General features: G+C 39.6%; 1 protein-coding gene across 7 annotated transcripts in view; it reads left to right on the top strand.

The window, feature by feature from the left end:
- The window catches only part of DNM3 (dynamin 3), a 569424-nt gene that overhangs the window by 206027 nt on the left and 348197 nt on the right, over positions 1-15200 (top strand). For all 7 annotated transcript variants that reach the window (XM_053909278.1, XM_019424838.2, XM_019424889.2 and 4 more), the window contains exons 7-10: positions 3280-3422; positions 6480-6615; positions 8908-8975; positions 12929-13067. In XM_053909278.1, the coding sequence (XP_053765253.1) occupies positions 3280-3422; positions 6480-6615; positions 8908-8975; positions 12929-13067 (486 nt within the window). The remainder of the gene's footprint in view (positions 1-3279; positions 3423-6479; positions 6616-8907; positions 8976-12928; positions 13068-15200) is intronic.

Raw genomic sequence — 15200 nt, 5'->3', positions numbered from 1 at the left:
GTCAATTAATCAAGTCATTATTGCATGTTCTGATTGTTTGCTCCTAGAAGGTGTCAGTAGAGACTAACACAATAGCAGGCTGCTTGTGACATTGGACCTGAACCATTTAGGCAAAACAATTGAACAAGTTTTGGGGAAAAAAAAAAACAGGCAATGGTATACTTCTATTTTTTGTGACATAACATAGACTAATGTAAAATTTGTGCTTTTTACTTACGGGTAGATGAGTATTTAGAAGCCATGAGGTGGTGCTGTGCTTGTGTCATTTAACAAACATGAATGAATGTATTTTAGAGAAAGAACATTAGTTTGTCATGCAAAAACCCTAATAGTCCACAAATATATTTAGTATTGGTAAAACTCTCTTTAGATTATTACTGTCATGCCTGGATTTATCTATAAAAAACACAAATAAACTGAAAAAAATCTTAGAGAAAAATCATTAGGATGATTAGGAAGATAAGGTTGGAAATAAATTAGGTTGTGAATACTAGAAAAATAGAAAGAATATGATTGGCCATTTTGTTTTACAAATGTCCCCTAAATTATGACATAATTGGATTCTGGATGACTGAAAACTGAATGAATTTTGTACTGAAGATCTCTCATTTCTTGGATAATCACCTTCTTTTTTACTGCTTCAGGGATCTTCAAACTGTTTGAAAATAGGATACTTTTATGGCTGATTCACTGTGTGCACCAGTACCTTGGGCCCTGGGGAACAGTTTCTATGGTGAAAAACTGGAACAGAACATGACACTTTTGAAGAATTGAATGTCATTATGGCTGGAGGGCAGAGAATGAGGGAGTGAGTTATAAGAGATGAATTTGGAGAAGTAGGCAGAGGCTGGATCCTGTAATGTTTGTAGGCAAGTTAAAGATTTTTGTTCTTATCCTAAGAGCAGTAGGGAGTCATTTAAGACATCTGAATAGGCAAATTACACAGTTGTATTTGTGGATTAACAATGATCATGGAAGCTGCAGGTAGGAAGATCAAGACTAGACATGAGAAGTTAGGAGTCAAAATGAGAAATGATAGTAGCTTGGTCTTGGTTAGGGCCAGTGAAGATGAAAAAAGCAGAATTGAGAAATGTTTAGGAAAATCAAGAACTTGGTGGTAGATTAGCTTTGGTGAGTGATAGATGAAGTCAAAGATAACTTCCAAGTTCCCAGGTTGTTATGATGTCTCCAAGATGGAGAGCTCTGAAAGGAAGATTAGGTGCTTGATTTCAGACATGCTGGGGTTGAGGTGTCATTGACACATCTAAGAGAAGTAAAGTCCATGGTCTAATACATATGCCTATAGCAAAAATAAAAAGTCTGGTCTGTAGATAACACCTTGGTAGTCACAGGTGTTTGGATATTTATTAAAGCTATGGGTGGAATAAATTCCTTTAGGAAAGAACAGAGTGTGAACAAAGAAGATTAGGAATCAGATTTGAGGAATGTTGGTATTTACAGGTCTGGTGGAGGGAGATGACTTGGCAACGGAGATGGAGAAGGTACATCCATAAATGTTAGGATCTAGGGCCACAAAAGCCAAGGAAAGAAGTTTTTTAGGAATCTAAGAGTGGTCCACAGTGTTGCTTTGCTGTTGAGATATCTAAGAAGCAAAAAGTGGAAACCATGTGTTTTTATCATTTACCACTCACATGGCAGACAGGTGGCTACTGGTTTCTCATGGTTACTGTTACTCTTAGACTTGGGGGTTTGTGATGTTGCTACTGGGAATGCAGTCCTCTACATTCTGCTTCAGAGCTATAACAATAGCATATGCTGGGTAATAACATACATCATACTGTGCCCAAAGGTATAATATAGTTACGAACTATCAACAATTAAATAAGTATAGTAACCTCAGATAAACATAAAAAATGATTAAGATGGTTTCTTCAGTCAGTCTGGGAATATTTATTCCCCTTACTTTTTTTAATGTTTTTTTTTTTTTTTTTTTTTTTGAGAGAAAAAGAGAGAGAGGCAAGGCAGAAAGAGAGGGAGACAGAGGGGCCAAAGCAGGCTCCTCGCAGAGAGCCCAAAGTGGGGCTCAAACTCACAAAATGTGAAATCATAACCTGAGCCAAAATTGGACACCCAACTGACTGAGCCACCTAGGCTCCCCAATTCCTCTTACTTTTAATTTATTAGTCTTTTTCCTGCATTTCTGTGAAGTTTACATTCTCTTTTTCTTTTAATTCCAAGTTTATTAACTGATTCAAGAAGATTATCTTTTTTTCTTTTCTTTTAATTCAGATTTTTGCTTAACTGCATTGTAATAGAAAGAACATGAGGCAGAGAGAGCTAGCCAATCTGGGTTTATACCCCACATTTTTTTTTTTTTTTGAGAGAGAGAGAGTGAGCGAACGTGGGTGCACATGAGTGGGGGAAGGGGAGAGGAAAAGGAAGAGAGAATCTTAAGCAGGCCCCACACCCAGCACAGAGCCCCATGTGGGGCTTAATCTCACGACCATGAGGTAATGACCTGGGCCAAAATCTAAGAGTTAGATGCTTAACCGACTTAACCATCCAGGTGCCCTTTTTTCTTAATTAATTTTCTTTTTTCCTAATTAAGCTTTTTTCTTAGTTAATCATGTACTCATAGACAATCTCTCAGAGAATTTTTCACCCTGCTGAGCTGGAGGTGCCAGCAGATGACCTTCAGCGGCGAAACCAAGTGGATGGTTAGGTAGAGATAGCAGCAGCAGCAGCAGAGAGAGCTTTCCTTTGCTAGTCATGGAGCTTTAATATGCAAACCGCTAAAGGCAGAAGCCCCTGAACACCCACCACTGCACTGGCGCTAGAGGCAGGGCAAGAGGAAACACTGTCTGAGCTGCAGAGTTTAGAAGTTAACAACTGACAGGTACCTATGAGTTCCACCAGTATGGTCCTGAAAACATCCAGCAGCACCTAGAAGTCTTCAATTCCTTCATTTCTAACTAAATTCTAACTTAAGGTTCCATCTGATATATTAATTCATGCAAAAATGTTATTAGGCAGCCTTATTATTAACATTGTGTACATTTTAACAAGGGTGTTTCCAGGCATAAAGAGGTAGCCCAAGTGAGTGACTCCAACTGAAGGCATTTTGAGCATGTCCTTGAGGCCATGGAGGAGAGAACTGGAGCTTCTTCTCATTATTTACCTACAGAGTTAGTCTCAAGTGTATATAAGTAATTGATTTCTAAGTTTTGAATGATTGGGGAAACAGTAAAGGTCAATTTTTATCTCATGAGTTAATCTTTAATATGTTATATCTGTACGATTTTGTTTTGTTTTATTTAGCAACTTACCAACCACATTCGAGATACCCTGCCGAACTTCAGGAACAAACTACAGGGACAGTTGCTCTCCATTGAACATGAAGTGGAAGCCCATAAAAACTTCAAGCCCGAAGACCCCACCAGGAAGACCAAAGCGTTGTTGCAGTGAGTCACCTTTCCCTTCCCTTGTTCAGCATTTGAAACTAATTTCTTCAGTTTGCTCTTGCCTCAGTCTGTTTGTCATGCTATTTTCTAGGTGTAACAGAAGAAGCAAGTATATGACACTTGGTGCATGTTAGACAATGGGCCTTAGGTCTTTATGTGGTCTTGAAGAATAATTGTGGATCTTCCTCTCTTACTATAAATTTACCAATTATTCATCCCCATGTCCAATTTCATTGTACTTTTATAACTGGATTCCAAAAATGAGTAAAACCAATAATGATAACTCAGCAGCGTTTTTCCTCTTAGTCTTTAGAAGTGGGCACAGGTCCTGTTGAAAATGTCATTTGTATTGTACAACTGTTTCTATTGATGTCACTCGTACTTATTATCTTTTTATTATTTTAGTCATTTCACGTGATTTATCCGTGTTCATTTTTCAGTGGAATGAGAACTAAGGCTTTAATAATAAAGTATGGACAATAAGGGCACATTTAGATTTCTTTTTCCTTTTCGGTTATGATTTTAATGTAGCTGTTTAAAAATACAAATGTGAAAACTGCCAAGTATCTTTTTACTCCTTCATGATCTTTCCATCTTACCCTTGGATTACTAGGTTTATCCCTGAGAGGTCTCAGGTGGTGCAGCAGAGTTGTGAGAGAATTGCCAGCTCCTGTGCCTTTTATCTTTATTCTCTTTTTTGGCCCTTCCTAGCCTCACCTGCCTTTTTATTCCTGTGCTGCAACTTAGGTCAGGTTCCTCTCGACCAGAAGACTTCCTGCCCAGCTGACATTCTAGAACATCCTAAGTCCATTTACAAAGATAATGCTTGCCACCTCTTATGGCCCCCTTCTTCCTGTGCAGGCTTGATCAAGATACACCCCCCCCCTTCATTTGATGTTTAAAATTCATGACATAATTCCTGTCTTTGTAGAGATATTTCTAAATGCTCAAATTATTTAAGTAAAATTTTAATGCAACATTCTATGTTTCCCTATTTAAAAATATTATAGGATCGTACAGAGGAAAGAGTGGATTCAACTCTTTCCTAGTTTTTTTTTTTTTTTTTATTCCTGGCTTTGGTTAAGCTCCTATAAAAACTCTTCAAGTTACAGAGAAAAGAAAGCTATTTCTGTGTAAGCCGTAGGTCATTATCTTAACATCCACCTGAAACTATTCTCCTTACAAATGCTGGTCTTGCCTCTGACTCCATTGGACTCAGATTACAGACTTTTCTACATCTAGATTCTTCCCTTGTAGGGAGCTAATCAGTTCCTTCCTCTCTCCCTTTCTCCTTTCGTTCTCCCCTTTCTGCCTACCTCTCTTCTTGCTTTCCTCTCATCTCTTTGTGTTTCACTTGGTGTCTGATTCTCTGATACCTACTGGAAAGACTTTTGCCCTCAAGAAGAGGCCACAATAGAAAAAGGGAAACAGATCTATAAGCAACTAACTGTGTTAAAATCTGATAAATGCCATGTTTCTGGTAAGTATAAAATGTTAAGGGAGCCCAGATGAGGAAGCAGTTACAGGTGAGGAAGGTTGTGAGTTCACAGAGAACAAGATACTTTAATGAGACACTGATGTATGGGAAGAGTTTGTCAGGTGGAAGAGGAGGACCAGAGAACAGTGTGAACTCCGGTATGGTTTGTTTTAGTGGGCCAGGGGGCTGGAGTGTAGGGTATGAGGAAAGGAGTGGCCGGAGGTAAATTTTCTAAAATTTCCCAAGGTTTCAGTGCATGTGTCATGTCTATACCTTCTCAGGTGGTTAAAAATTAGCTTAACATTGGCAATGTTGGCGTATGTGTAAACATAGCTACATCAAATTACATTCTGAATTTTTTGGCCTGAATAATTTGCAATTTTAATTTATCCAGGATTTCGTTAAAAGAGAATAAAAAGTACGAGTTTTAGATGGTTTGAATTTTTTCCTATGAAATTTTAAATTTGGAAGTAGTACTAGTATATCAAAATTAGTTTCGTAATCACAAATATAAGTGGTTATTTTCTCCCTATATTTCTTTGTTTTTTACCAACCACCTTAATTCATTCCTTCATTGAAGTTATTGAGTACCTCTCATATATTGAGAAGGGAGAGATAAATGAAATGCATGGTCCTTGCCCTTAGGAGAGAGACTGATAAGTGAACAGTGGTGATGTTCTCTGCTAAGCACTATGCTGAAAATAAGCTGAAGAAACAGAGGAGAGGCCCTTCGTCTGATGGCAGTGAGGAGGGGTGGTGGATAGGGTCATGGAAGTTTTCCTAAACAATGATGCTTGACCTGAGTCTTGAGGGACAGAAAAACAAGCCAGGCAAGGAAGCAAGCGGCAGAGAAAATGGTATTCTGAGCAGAAAGGAAAACAGGTGTAGAAGCACAGAGACGTGGTGCATGTAGGCAGCTGCCAATTGCTTCTTTATGATTGGCTTAGAGGTGAATGCGGATTAGTAGTGAGAGATGGAGCTCCAGGGTCAGACCACGGAGAATCTTGGGTGATGACTTCAGGAGTTCTACTTTTATTATTAAAATGTGGGGAATCATTGAAAAACAAGGCTAGAGCTAGTTGTGGAGGGGATGGTGGTCACAAATTTGCATTGTTCTGGCTTCGAGAGGTCTGTGATCCTGGGGGCGGGGAAGAGAGTAGCTCACAGAGTAATGAGGGGGCTCAGCTGGAGCAGTTAGGACATTAGGTGAGTGTGATTCATTTTGATTCTTCTGTGTGAAGTTTTATTGTTTAACTTAAATTCTTATTTTAAGTATTTTTAAGTATTTTAAGTATACTTATTTTAAGTATTTTTAAATACCATTTTATGATTTCAGCTAATTGGACAGAATGCATCTAATGACATAGATATTTAAGATATATTTTAATTATACACCTAAAATAAATTTTGATAGCATGTATTTCATATAGTTACATTTTTGAGTGCACGGATCATTCTGCCAGTAGGTGCCACTAAGAACACTAGGAAAAGGACTCTAAGGGATAACCACAGCAAATTGGAATGAGAAATGCAAAGCCTTATAACTTTAACTTGAATTTATTTCTCTTTTACAATTATAGGATGGTTCAGCAATTTGCTGTGGACTTCGAGAAGAGAATTGAAGGGTCAGGGGATCAAGTAGATACGCTGGAGCTCTCAGGAGGGGCTAAAATTAACCGTATTTTCCATGAACGCTTTCCTTTTGAGATAGTAAAGGTTTGTACCAAATATTATTTTTTTTCCCTTTCACTTCATTTCGTTTCCATGTTCTATTCTATATAACTATTCGTAAAATGTTATGTGAGTGATATGGGACTAAGAGAGCTTTTTTGAACAAAAATCTCCATACTCAGGTGATGAAATTTAGGACAGAAGTATTTTCTTACTGATGGTTCTGATTGTATTTAATGGAATCTAGCAACATTTCAACTTATTTCAACAAGTACTAATTGAGTTCCTATGATATTTGTTTGTTGTCTAATTTAAAAATATTTCTTGAGCACCTATTCTGTGCCAAAATTTTCGGTGCCAGTGATCAAGACAGAGGCACTGTCTAGTGGGGAGTGGCAGAAAATTTTTACAGATAGGCAAGGTAAGAAAACATCAAGTGTTATTATGTAACATAATGTTAGAGAGAGGGGTTGGGTGAGCCACTTTTGATGGGATGTTTCAGGCAAGGTCTCTCTGAGTAGGGGACACTGAAAGCATGATCAGAATGGCATGAAGAGGTCAGCTGTAAGGATCTCGGGGAAGAGGGTCATTCAAGGCAAGCAGCCGAGGATGAGGCCCTAAAGCAAGCATCTGTACAGTGGGTAAGGAATAGATGAAGCTCGGGCAGAGCTGAGGAAGGGGAGCGGGTATGCCACGGATTCAGAGGAAGGAAGCTCCCAGTTTACGTAGGGCCTTCCAGGTTGCAGTGAGGCATTTACATTTAACAGTGAGAAATTAGGGGAGAGTTTTAAGAAAAGGTGTGACCCTATTTGGTTGATGATTTTGAAAGGAATGCTTTGCAGGCTGGATTGTAAAGGGGCAAGAGTTGATTCAGGGAGACAAGTAAGGTAAGTTCACCAGTACGGCCAGAGCAGGAGGAATCCACTTTCTGTGGGGCCTAACGTTTATACAGTTTTTTGGGGGGGGGATGTTGAAGAAGAATACAAAATTATAAATACACAGGCACAGGGTCTTGGAAGGTGCTTATGCAAGAGACAAGCCCTGAAACTTAATCTTCTTAGCTTCATAGTCAAAATGCTCCAGAAGAGAGGATAGAGAGAAGTGGATGGATTTGTGATTTTGGTGGTAGGGTCAGTAGGGCTTGGATTGATATGGGGGATGCAAGAAAGAGAAGATTCAGGATGACCCCTAAGGTTTTGGCTTGCACAACAGCAAATGTTAGTGCCCATCTGATGAGGGAAACTGAATAAAAGCTGAGTTTGTGTAGAGGTATGAACCAAGAATTTTATTTTGGATATGTTTAGTTTGGATTGCCCAATAGGCACCTGGATAGTTTTAGAGACTATGCTCCTTGCTTCACATACAGAGGAGGGTGCTTATATCTTGGTGTGGGAGGGAAATGGGTAAATAGTTTCGTTAAAATGTGCTAAGTAAAGTGATAAACTTCAGTACAAGGTGCTATGGAAACACAGCCTACGGACCTGAATCCCTGCGTGAGTGCATGACGGAGCCTGGCTTCTGAGCTGAGTTTAGAAGGATGAGCAACTAGTGAAGCAGGAGAAGGTTCGGGGCTGGAATTGTTCCAGACAGAAGGGAGGAACGGTAAAGGCTGAGCTGTGGGCCACAGGGTGTGGGTAGGGAACTAAAGCAATTGATCGTTCTGTGGTATAAAGTGTGAGGGGGGAAATGGATAGACAGGCTGGGGAAGCTAAATCTGAGAAGTAAAAGGCTGAACCAAATGTGCTCTGATATCCCTTTTAGGGCTAAGCTCCATGACACTTTGATCCTAATTCCAAGTAAATTTAAAGTACCTAAAGCTTCTGGGAAATTTTATGCAGCAATCTGTCCTGCATTGGATTGGTAAAATATTATTAATTTCCTCTTGTAAAGAGGGCTTGAATGCAGGTGGTTAAAATGGCCAGGGAGAAAAGACAGCCATTGTTAATCTCAGCACAGCTGGACTGCTGTTGCATGTCAGGTGACACTTATTTATGCATTTGTCTGTGAATACATTTACTACATTCAGCAAAAGAATGAAGTATTGTATATTTCAAATGAATGGCCAGATTTATGTGCAGAAGGCATCTTTTATGCATAGTACTCCTATCTATAAGAGAGTTAAAATCCACTGCACTAAAACTCTCAGAAATCTCCAATGTTCTGCGTTGCCTTGAACTTTATATAAACAGATGTTTTGACCATCTGGGTTTAGGTTAGGAAAGACATAGTATCCATTTATTAATAACTAAGTCAAGTTATCCTCATATTTTAATATTCAACAATATTATTATTCAAAGGAATTAAGTGTTTTAACTGTGGCTCATTTTGCTTCTGCAGATGGAGTTCAATGAGAAAGAATTACGAAGAGAAATAAGCTATGCAATCAAAAACATACATGGTATCAGGCAAGTAATTCACATTTCCCTTGTCTTCAGTTCAAGCTACTAAGAGAAAATTAATGTTTATAAATGGCTAGTGAAGTAGGCTTTTCATCATCTGAGCAGAGTAGAATACAGAGGTGGGAGTAAGAAATAAGACACTCTAGTTTGAGTTTCGTGCTAATTTCCTGTATTGTCATACTCACAAAAGAAGACTTTTCAGTTAAAAAAGCAGAAACGCTTTCTGCACTCACAGCACTGTGCTCTGCACAGGGATTTTACCGAGCAAGATCTTGTTCTCCAGAGCCTGGCATGTTGGGGAAGGAGTCCTGACATGCTCAGAAGTAATCGTTAGGTACACAGAGACAGGACAGATACATTTCGGCTGGAGCTGTAGAGTAAGATTGGGAAAGATTAATGAAGAGTGGTGACTTTTGAGTGGAACCTTGCCTGTTTAGAGAACAAGAATGATTTCAACGGGCAACGGTGTGCTGTGTGTTTACACGTGAGTGTGTGTAAAACCTGAGAGTATGGAGGTTGTCGAGGCAGGAGGATTAAAGAAAGTACTGAAAGTGGGAGGAGTATTGTGAACAGAGGCATAGAGGTGGTAAAGCGCAGTGTGGAGTTATGGAGCAGAGGGCCTGCGTTTTGACTGGAGTCAGGGATGTAGACAGGAGCATGGTGGGATCTGAGGCTGGGAGTAGAGCTTGTACCTTGTGTGGAAGTTTCCCTCGTATGCAACGGGATTATTCTCATTTAGTTTCTTTAAAGAAACTCAAAACACACCTTTCTTGAGTTTATGTACAGAAGGCTAAACAAAATTTAATGGCACATATAGTAAGTGTCCTGAATTTAAGGTATTGAACTTAGGACGCCTACTTCATAGATTATCTCCTGTGAAGCAGGTGTCCCCTGTCTATTGGCAGCTGTATCTCAGCTTCTGCCACAGGGCTGAGTTGAGACTATTTTGGGAACAGAGCCTGAGAGGGCAAAGCTTGACGCTGAGTGTACATGTAAAAGGAGTTATGACATTTGAATTATTTATCATTTTAAAATTCAGACATCTGCTCTAAAAGTTGCAAATAGGATAGGTAAATATGCATTCACAAAGTAAAAGGGAGAAAACCTTCTATAACCAAATCCAGTATTTTTCTGTTACTATCAACAGGATTTCTAAGTTCCCTATTAACTCTATTCTGTCTCCCTCAAATCTAGAATGCATTTGGTATAGAAACTATGTCTTACTCTTGAGCTGGGCAGAGCTGGTATCCGAAAATGTCAATCTGCTAGGTGCAGTGAAACCAAATCACATGTTTTGGGTCATGAAGTATTTTTATACTTACTTTACTGTAAAAGTAAGACATAATACTTTTACTTGGCTTTTAAAACTCCTTACCAGGGGCGCCTGGGTGGCTCGGTTGGTTAAGTGTCCAGCTCTTGATTTCGGCTCAGGTCATCCATGATCTCATGGTAGTGAGACTGAGCCCTATGTTGGGCTCTGCGCTTTCAGCGTGGAGCCCACTTGGGACAGTGTCTGTCTGTCTGTCTGTCTCTCTCTTCCCCTCCCCTGTGTGCACGCATGTGCTCTGTCTCTCTCAAAATAAATAAAACAAAACGAAAACCCCCAAACTCCTTAGCACATACATTTCTGTTGAATGTAACTGCAAAAGCTCAGTAATTCCGTTTTGAAAATTTCTGATTTACTTACATACCAAAAGGAGAGATTGTTATTATTCTGGAGTTAATTTGCCTATAGGATGATAAGAAGTACACAGTGTCCTGAGAATAAGACACACTGATGGCATGATTATTTAGCCTCTTAAATACACTTCATTTGACAAGTTTTGTTTCCAGTTGATTCTGTTAGACATTTGAATAGAAGCCATCTTTGTCCACTGCAGACCTGTGGGTCCTTCTTTGTTCTGCAAGCGCCGTGTGCCGATGGCGAGCAAGGGAAGAAGACAGCCCTTGTGGGGCAAACAAAGATAAATGCATTAATGCCCTGCCTACCCGTGTGGTAATGGGACTGTGTGTGCTCAGACCACTGCAGTGCCAAATGGGATGCTGGGGTTCAGAGAAGGAAGGCCTTGTCAGTGGAAGGACTGGAGAAGGCGAGCTGTAGGAAGTGGTTGCTTTTGATCTGGGCTTTGAAGCACAGGTGGGATTCGGGACAGGCTGAAATTGTGGGGAGGGTGAAATGAACATCACGGACGAAGGCAAAGACAGGAAACGTTGGTATGAATATGTTTGTGGAAAGGCAAATGGTTGGGTTTGGCTGGAACCTAGGGTGCATGAAAGGGTGGAGGCAAATAACTGCAATGGAAAATCAGGGTCAGACGGGGGAAATGTTTAATATTAGACCAAACGGTGTGGATTTTATTCTATGTCCAACGTGGAGAGATTTCAAATTACTGTATAGTATGATCACTACAGTTAGAAATAGAGGCAAACATAGGGTGCTAAGTAAATGGTTAGGAGGGGCAGTATAAAGCTGCTGTAAGGGGAAGTGTTAAATTTCCCAAAAGAGGTACCACAGAACTGAGTGGTCAAGGAGGAGAAGTTAATCAAAGAAGAAGTGAGACGAGCATGAGAAAAGCATTGTTAGGACACCAATTTGAATTAATTCCAGCTAAGTGAAAAGATACTTGCTATTTTGGTTATCGTTTGTTATTTTTGTAAATTCATGATTTAGGCATTCTGTGTCCCAAAGTTAGTTCCACTTAACTGTCTTCCTTTTCCTCTAGCACCCCAGGACCTCAGACTGGGAACCACTGAGCTCACTATAATATAGCTCTCCTAGGAACAATAGATTGCATAGTCAGGAACGCTACCATTTCAGCATTCACAAAGTGAGGATTATTTTCTGCTCTCTGAAGGGCAAGAGAGGGTTGCTTTTGGATACTTTAGGAATAGAAATGTAAATTTAGGACCATTTTTATTGTAGCAGTGCTTTTTATTTTTGTGAAACTGTGAGATGAGACAAATTACAGTCAAGTGTTAGTTAGAAGTCGTATTATTAGAGTCCATGAAAACATTTTGGAAACTGTTTTTAGGTAATGCTAGTCATCTATAGATTGGGATTTATTAAGGAATTGTAGTATTGAACATGTTATTACAAATGATACTGTCTATAGAATAAATCACTATGTAACTTTCAAAGTTGGGCATTACATGCTTGCTTTAGGTGGCATGCCAATTGAAACCTTTTTATTTTTATTTTTATTTATTTTATTTATTTATTTTTTTATTTTTTAATATATGAAATTTACTGTCAAATTGGTTTCCATACAACACCCAGTGCTCATCCCAAAAGGTGCCCTCCTCAATACCCATCACCCACCCTGCCCTCCCTCCCACCCCCCATCAACCCTCAGTTTGTTCTCAGTTTTTAACAGTCTCTAATGCTTTGGCTCTCTCCCACTCTAACCTCTTCTTTTTTTTTTTTTTTTTCCTTCCCCTCCCCCATGGGTTTCTGTTATGTTTCTCAGGATCCACATAAGAGTGAAACCATATGGTATCTGTCTTTCTCTGTATGGCTTATTTCACTTAGCATCACACTCTCCAGTTCCATCCATGTTGCTACAAAAGGCCATATTTCATTTTTTCTCATTGCCACGTAGTATTCCATTGTGTATATAAACCACAATTTCTTTATCCATTCATCAGTTGATGGACATTTAGGCTCTTTCCATAATTTGGCTATTGTTGAGAGTGCCGCTATAAACATTGGGGTACAGGTGCCCCTATGCATCAGTACTCCTGTATCCCTTGGATAAATTCCTAGCAGTGCTATTGCTGGGTCATAGGGTAGGTCTATTTTTAATTTTCTGAGGAACCTCCACACTGCTTTCCAGAGCGGCTGCACCAATTTGCATTCCCACCAACAGTGCAAGAGGGTTCCTGTGAAACCTTTTTAAAAAAAGTACTGGATATTACTCAATTTAAAAAATCTAATGTGCTGCTTTATTCCTTACATTCAGGACGGGGTTGTTTACTCCAGACATGGCATTTGAAGCAATAGTCAAAAAACAAATTGTAAAGCTTAAAGGACCATCCTTGAAGAGTGTAGATCTGGTAATACAAGAATTAATCAATACCGTCAAGAAGTGTACCAAAAAAGTAAGTTTGAATTACTTAACTTTCCAACAAGTAACTATTTGGTTTACCCATCTTTCCTATCCTGCTACGTGCCTCTCTTTTCCTGACCCTCACTTCGTTGTGTTTGTCCAAGAAGAAGGAATGTGAAAAGTACTGAGTGGGAATTGCTTTCATGATTGATTGGCAGAGATATTGTCTTCTATCACCCATGTCCGATAGGGTTGCCGAAGCCAGGAAGAGTATATTTAAGTCAGCTATTTTCTTCCTCGTTGTCTTAAACAGGTAAACATCACTTTAGAATAATTAGGTGAATGCTCTAATTTTTCTTACCGTGTGTAGATGGGGATAATGCCAGGGAAGGGAATTATTGACATTGTGTATATCAATGAAAAAATTCTTCTGAATTGTAAATGAATACCACTTGAACCTGGACATTCTGGGAAGCAGCAATGTGGCATAGTAGTTAAGACCTTAGGCTCTGAGGTCCAGGTGCCTAGATTCAGATCCTGGCTCTGCTATTTACTTTCTATGTGACCTTGAGTATCATACTTAATCCCTTATAGTCTTGTTAATTTATTTGTGAAATGAGGGTGATGATAATAATACTACCACCTCCATGAGAATTAAACAAGATGATGCCTCAAACCCATGGGGCACTTTGCACATTGATTAACCATAGCAAGTGCTCAGTAAATGGTGGCTAATCTATAAATGGCCATTTTAGTAGCATCCAATATTCTCTACCTTGTGATATTTATTGAATCTATGATGTAGAATGGTGAGGGAGACACTCTTCGCCAGGGGACTCCTCACTGAGGAACGTGGAGGAATTGTGCTGGATTCCATCCATTCCATGAGAGCATGAAAGGGGTACCTTGTGTTAGAAAATGTAAGGGAGTTAGAGATGATGATTAGGGTAGGGCAGGCCTGGCCCCATGGCAGTTAACACTGGTACTTATGATAATTTCTTCAAAGTATAGAGAGTTCCCTTCCCTTTCTGTATGGTTACTGTGAGTACCCTCCCTGAACAACCAGTGGGAAGAGAGAGGGGATGAGAGGGACAGAGACCGTAGATGAATATGAATTTGGTTTCTAGTTACCTGACAAAAATTCGGATGAAGAAAGATGTAAGTAGGGAAAGAGGAGGGCCAGCTGAATCCCTGGATGCCAATGCTAGAAGAAAAGGAGAAAAGGGGGGAGTAGCTTGGGGCCCAGAAGTGGCTCTGAGATTCAGACTTTTTCTCTAGACCTCTTGCTATTCTTCCACATTGTTCCTTAATATCCTACTTCCTTTTCTCCAAAACGGGGAAAGCCTTAGGACTTAAGGGACTGAGGAAAGGGAAGAGGACGTACATGGAGAAGAAAAAAAGCCAAACTTTATACCAGCTCTCCATTTGAAAACTGGAAGCCCATTGGAAGCCCATTGATAATACTACACATTCCTCTTGTCCTTGCCTATACTTCAACATGCAGTCAGTCTTGCCACCTGTGTAGTTAAAGCTCTCCTGATTGGCCGCCTCATAAGTGACACTGAATTAACTGATGCTGCCTTCTCTATCAACCACATGATTGCCACTCTCAGCCCAAAACCCCTCTTTAGATTGCCCATGATCTCCTGTTCCCACCAGTAAAACTGTCTTCTTTCCAAGGATCCACTGTGTTGTGTCTGACCTCAAGCCTGTTTAGCCAGTTACACTTCTCATTTTAATCATGTAATTTAAATGAAGAGTAAATGAATTGATCAAATACAGAAAAGACTGAGTTTTGTTTCTATAAACACAACTTGGGAAAGGCTTGATAAACGCTAGCTATAAAAGCTTTGCTGTTGGCTAGGTGTAGGCAGGACAATGCTGAAAGAAGGTGGGGGAGTTATAAAAATCTAGACGGGCTCTGCGTCCAGATTATTTCACAAGTGTCTTCAGGTTCTCCTGCTACTTTAAAGAAAGCCAAACTGGAAATCATAGATGAGGGATGTGGTTTATGTAAGACAGAAGATGCATAACTCCAATCAGCAGATCCATATGCAGAGAATAGGCCTTGGCCTTACATCAGAAGATTGCCACATGTGTGTACATTTATGTTTTAAGTTATATAGAGTGTTTATGGGATGTATGAATCTTTTTTTTTTTTTTTTTAATCGTTTTCCATTGTATC

The sequence above is a fragment of the Panthera pardus genome, unplaced genomic scaffold (genome assembly GCF_024362965.1).
Source record: "Panthera pardus isolate Hobbes unplaced genomic scaffold, ASM2436296v1 HiC_scaffold_21, whole genome shotgun sequence".
Taxonomy (NCBI): domain Eukaryota; kingdom Metazoa; phylum Chordata; class Mammalia; order Carnivora; family Felidae; genus Panthera; species Panthera pardus.
This window is presented reverse-complemented; position numbering and strand designations above follow the sequence as displayed.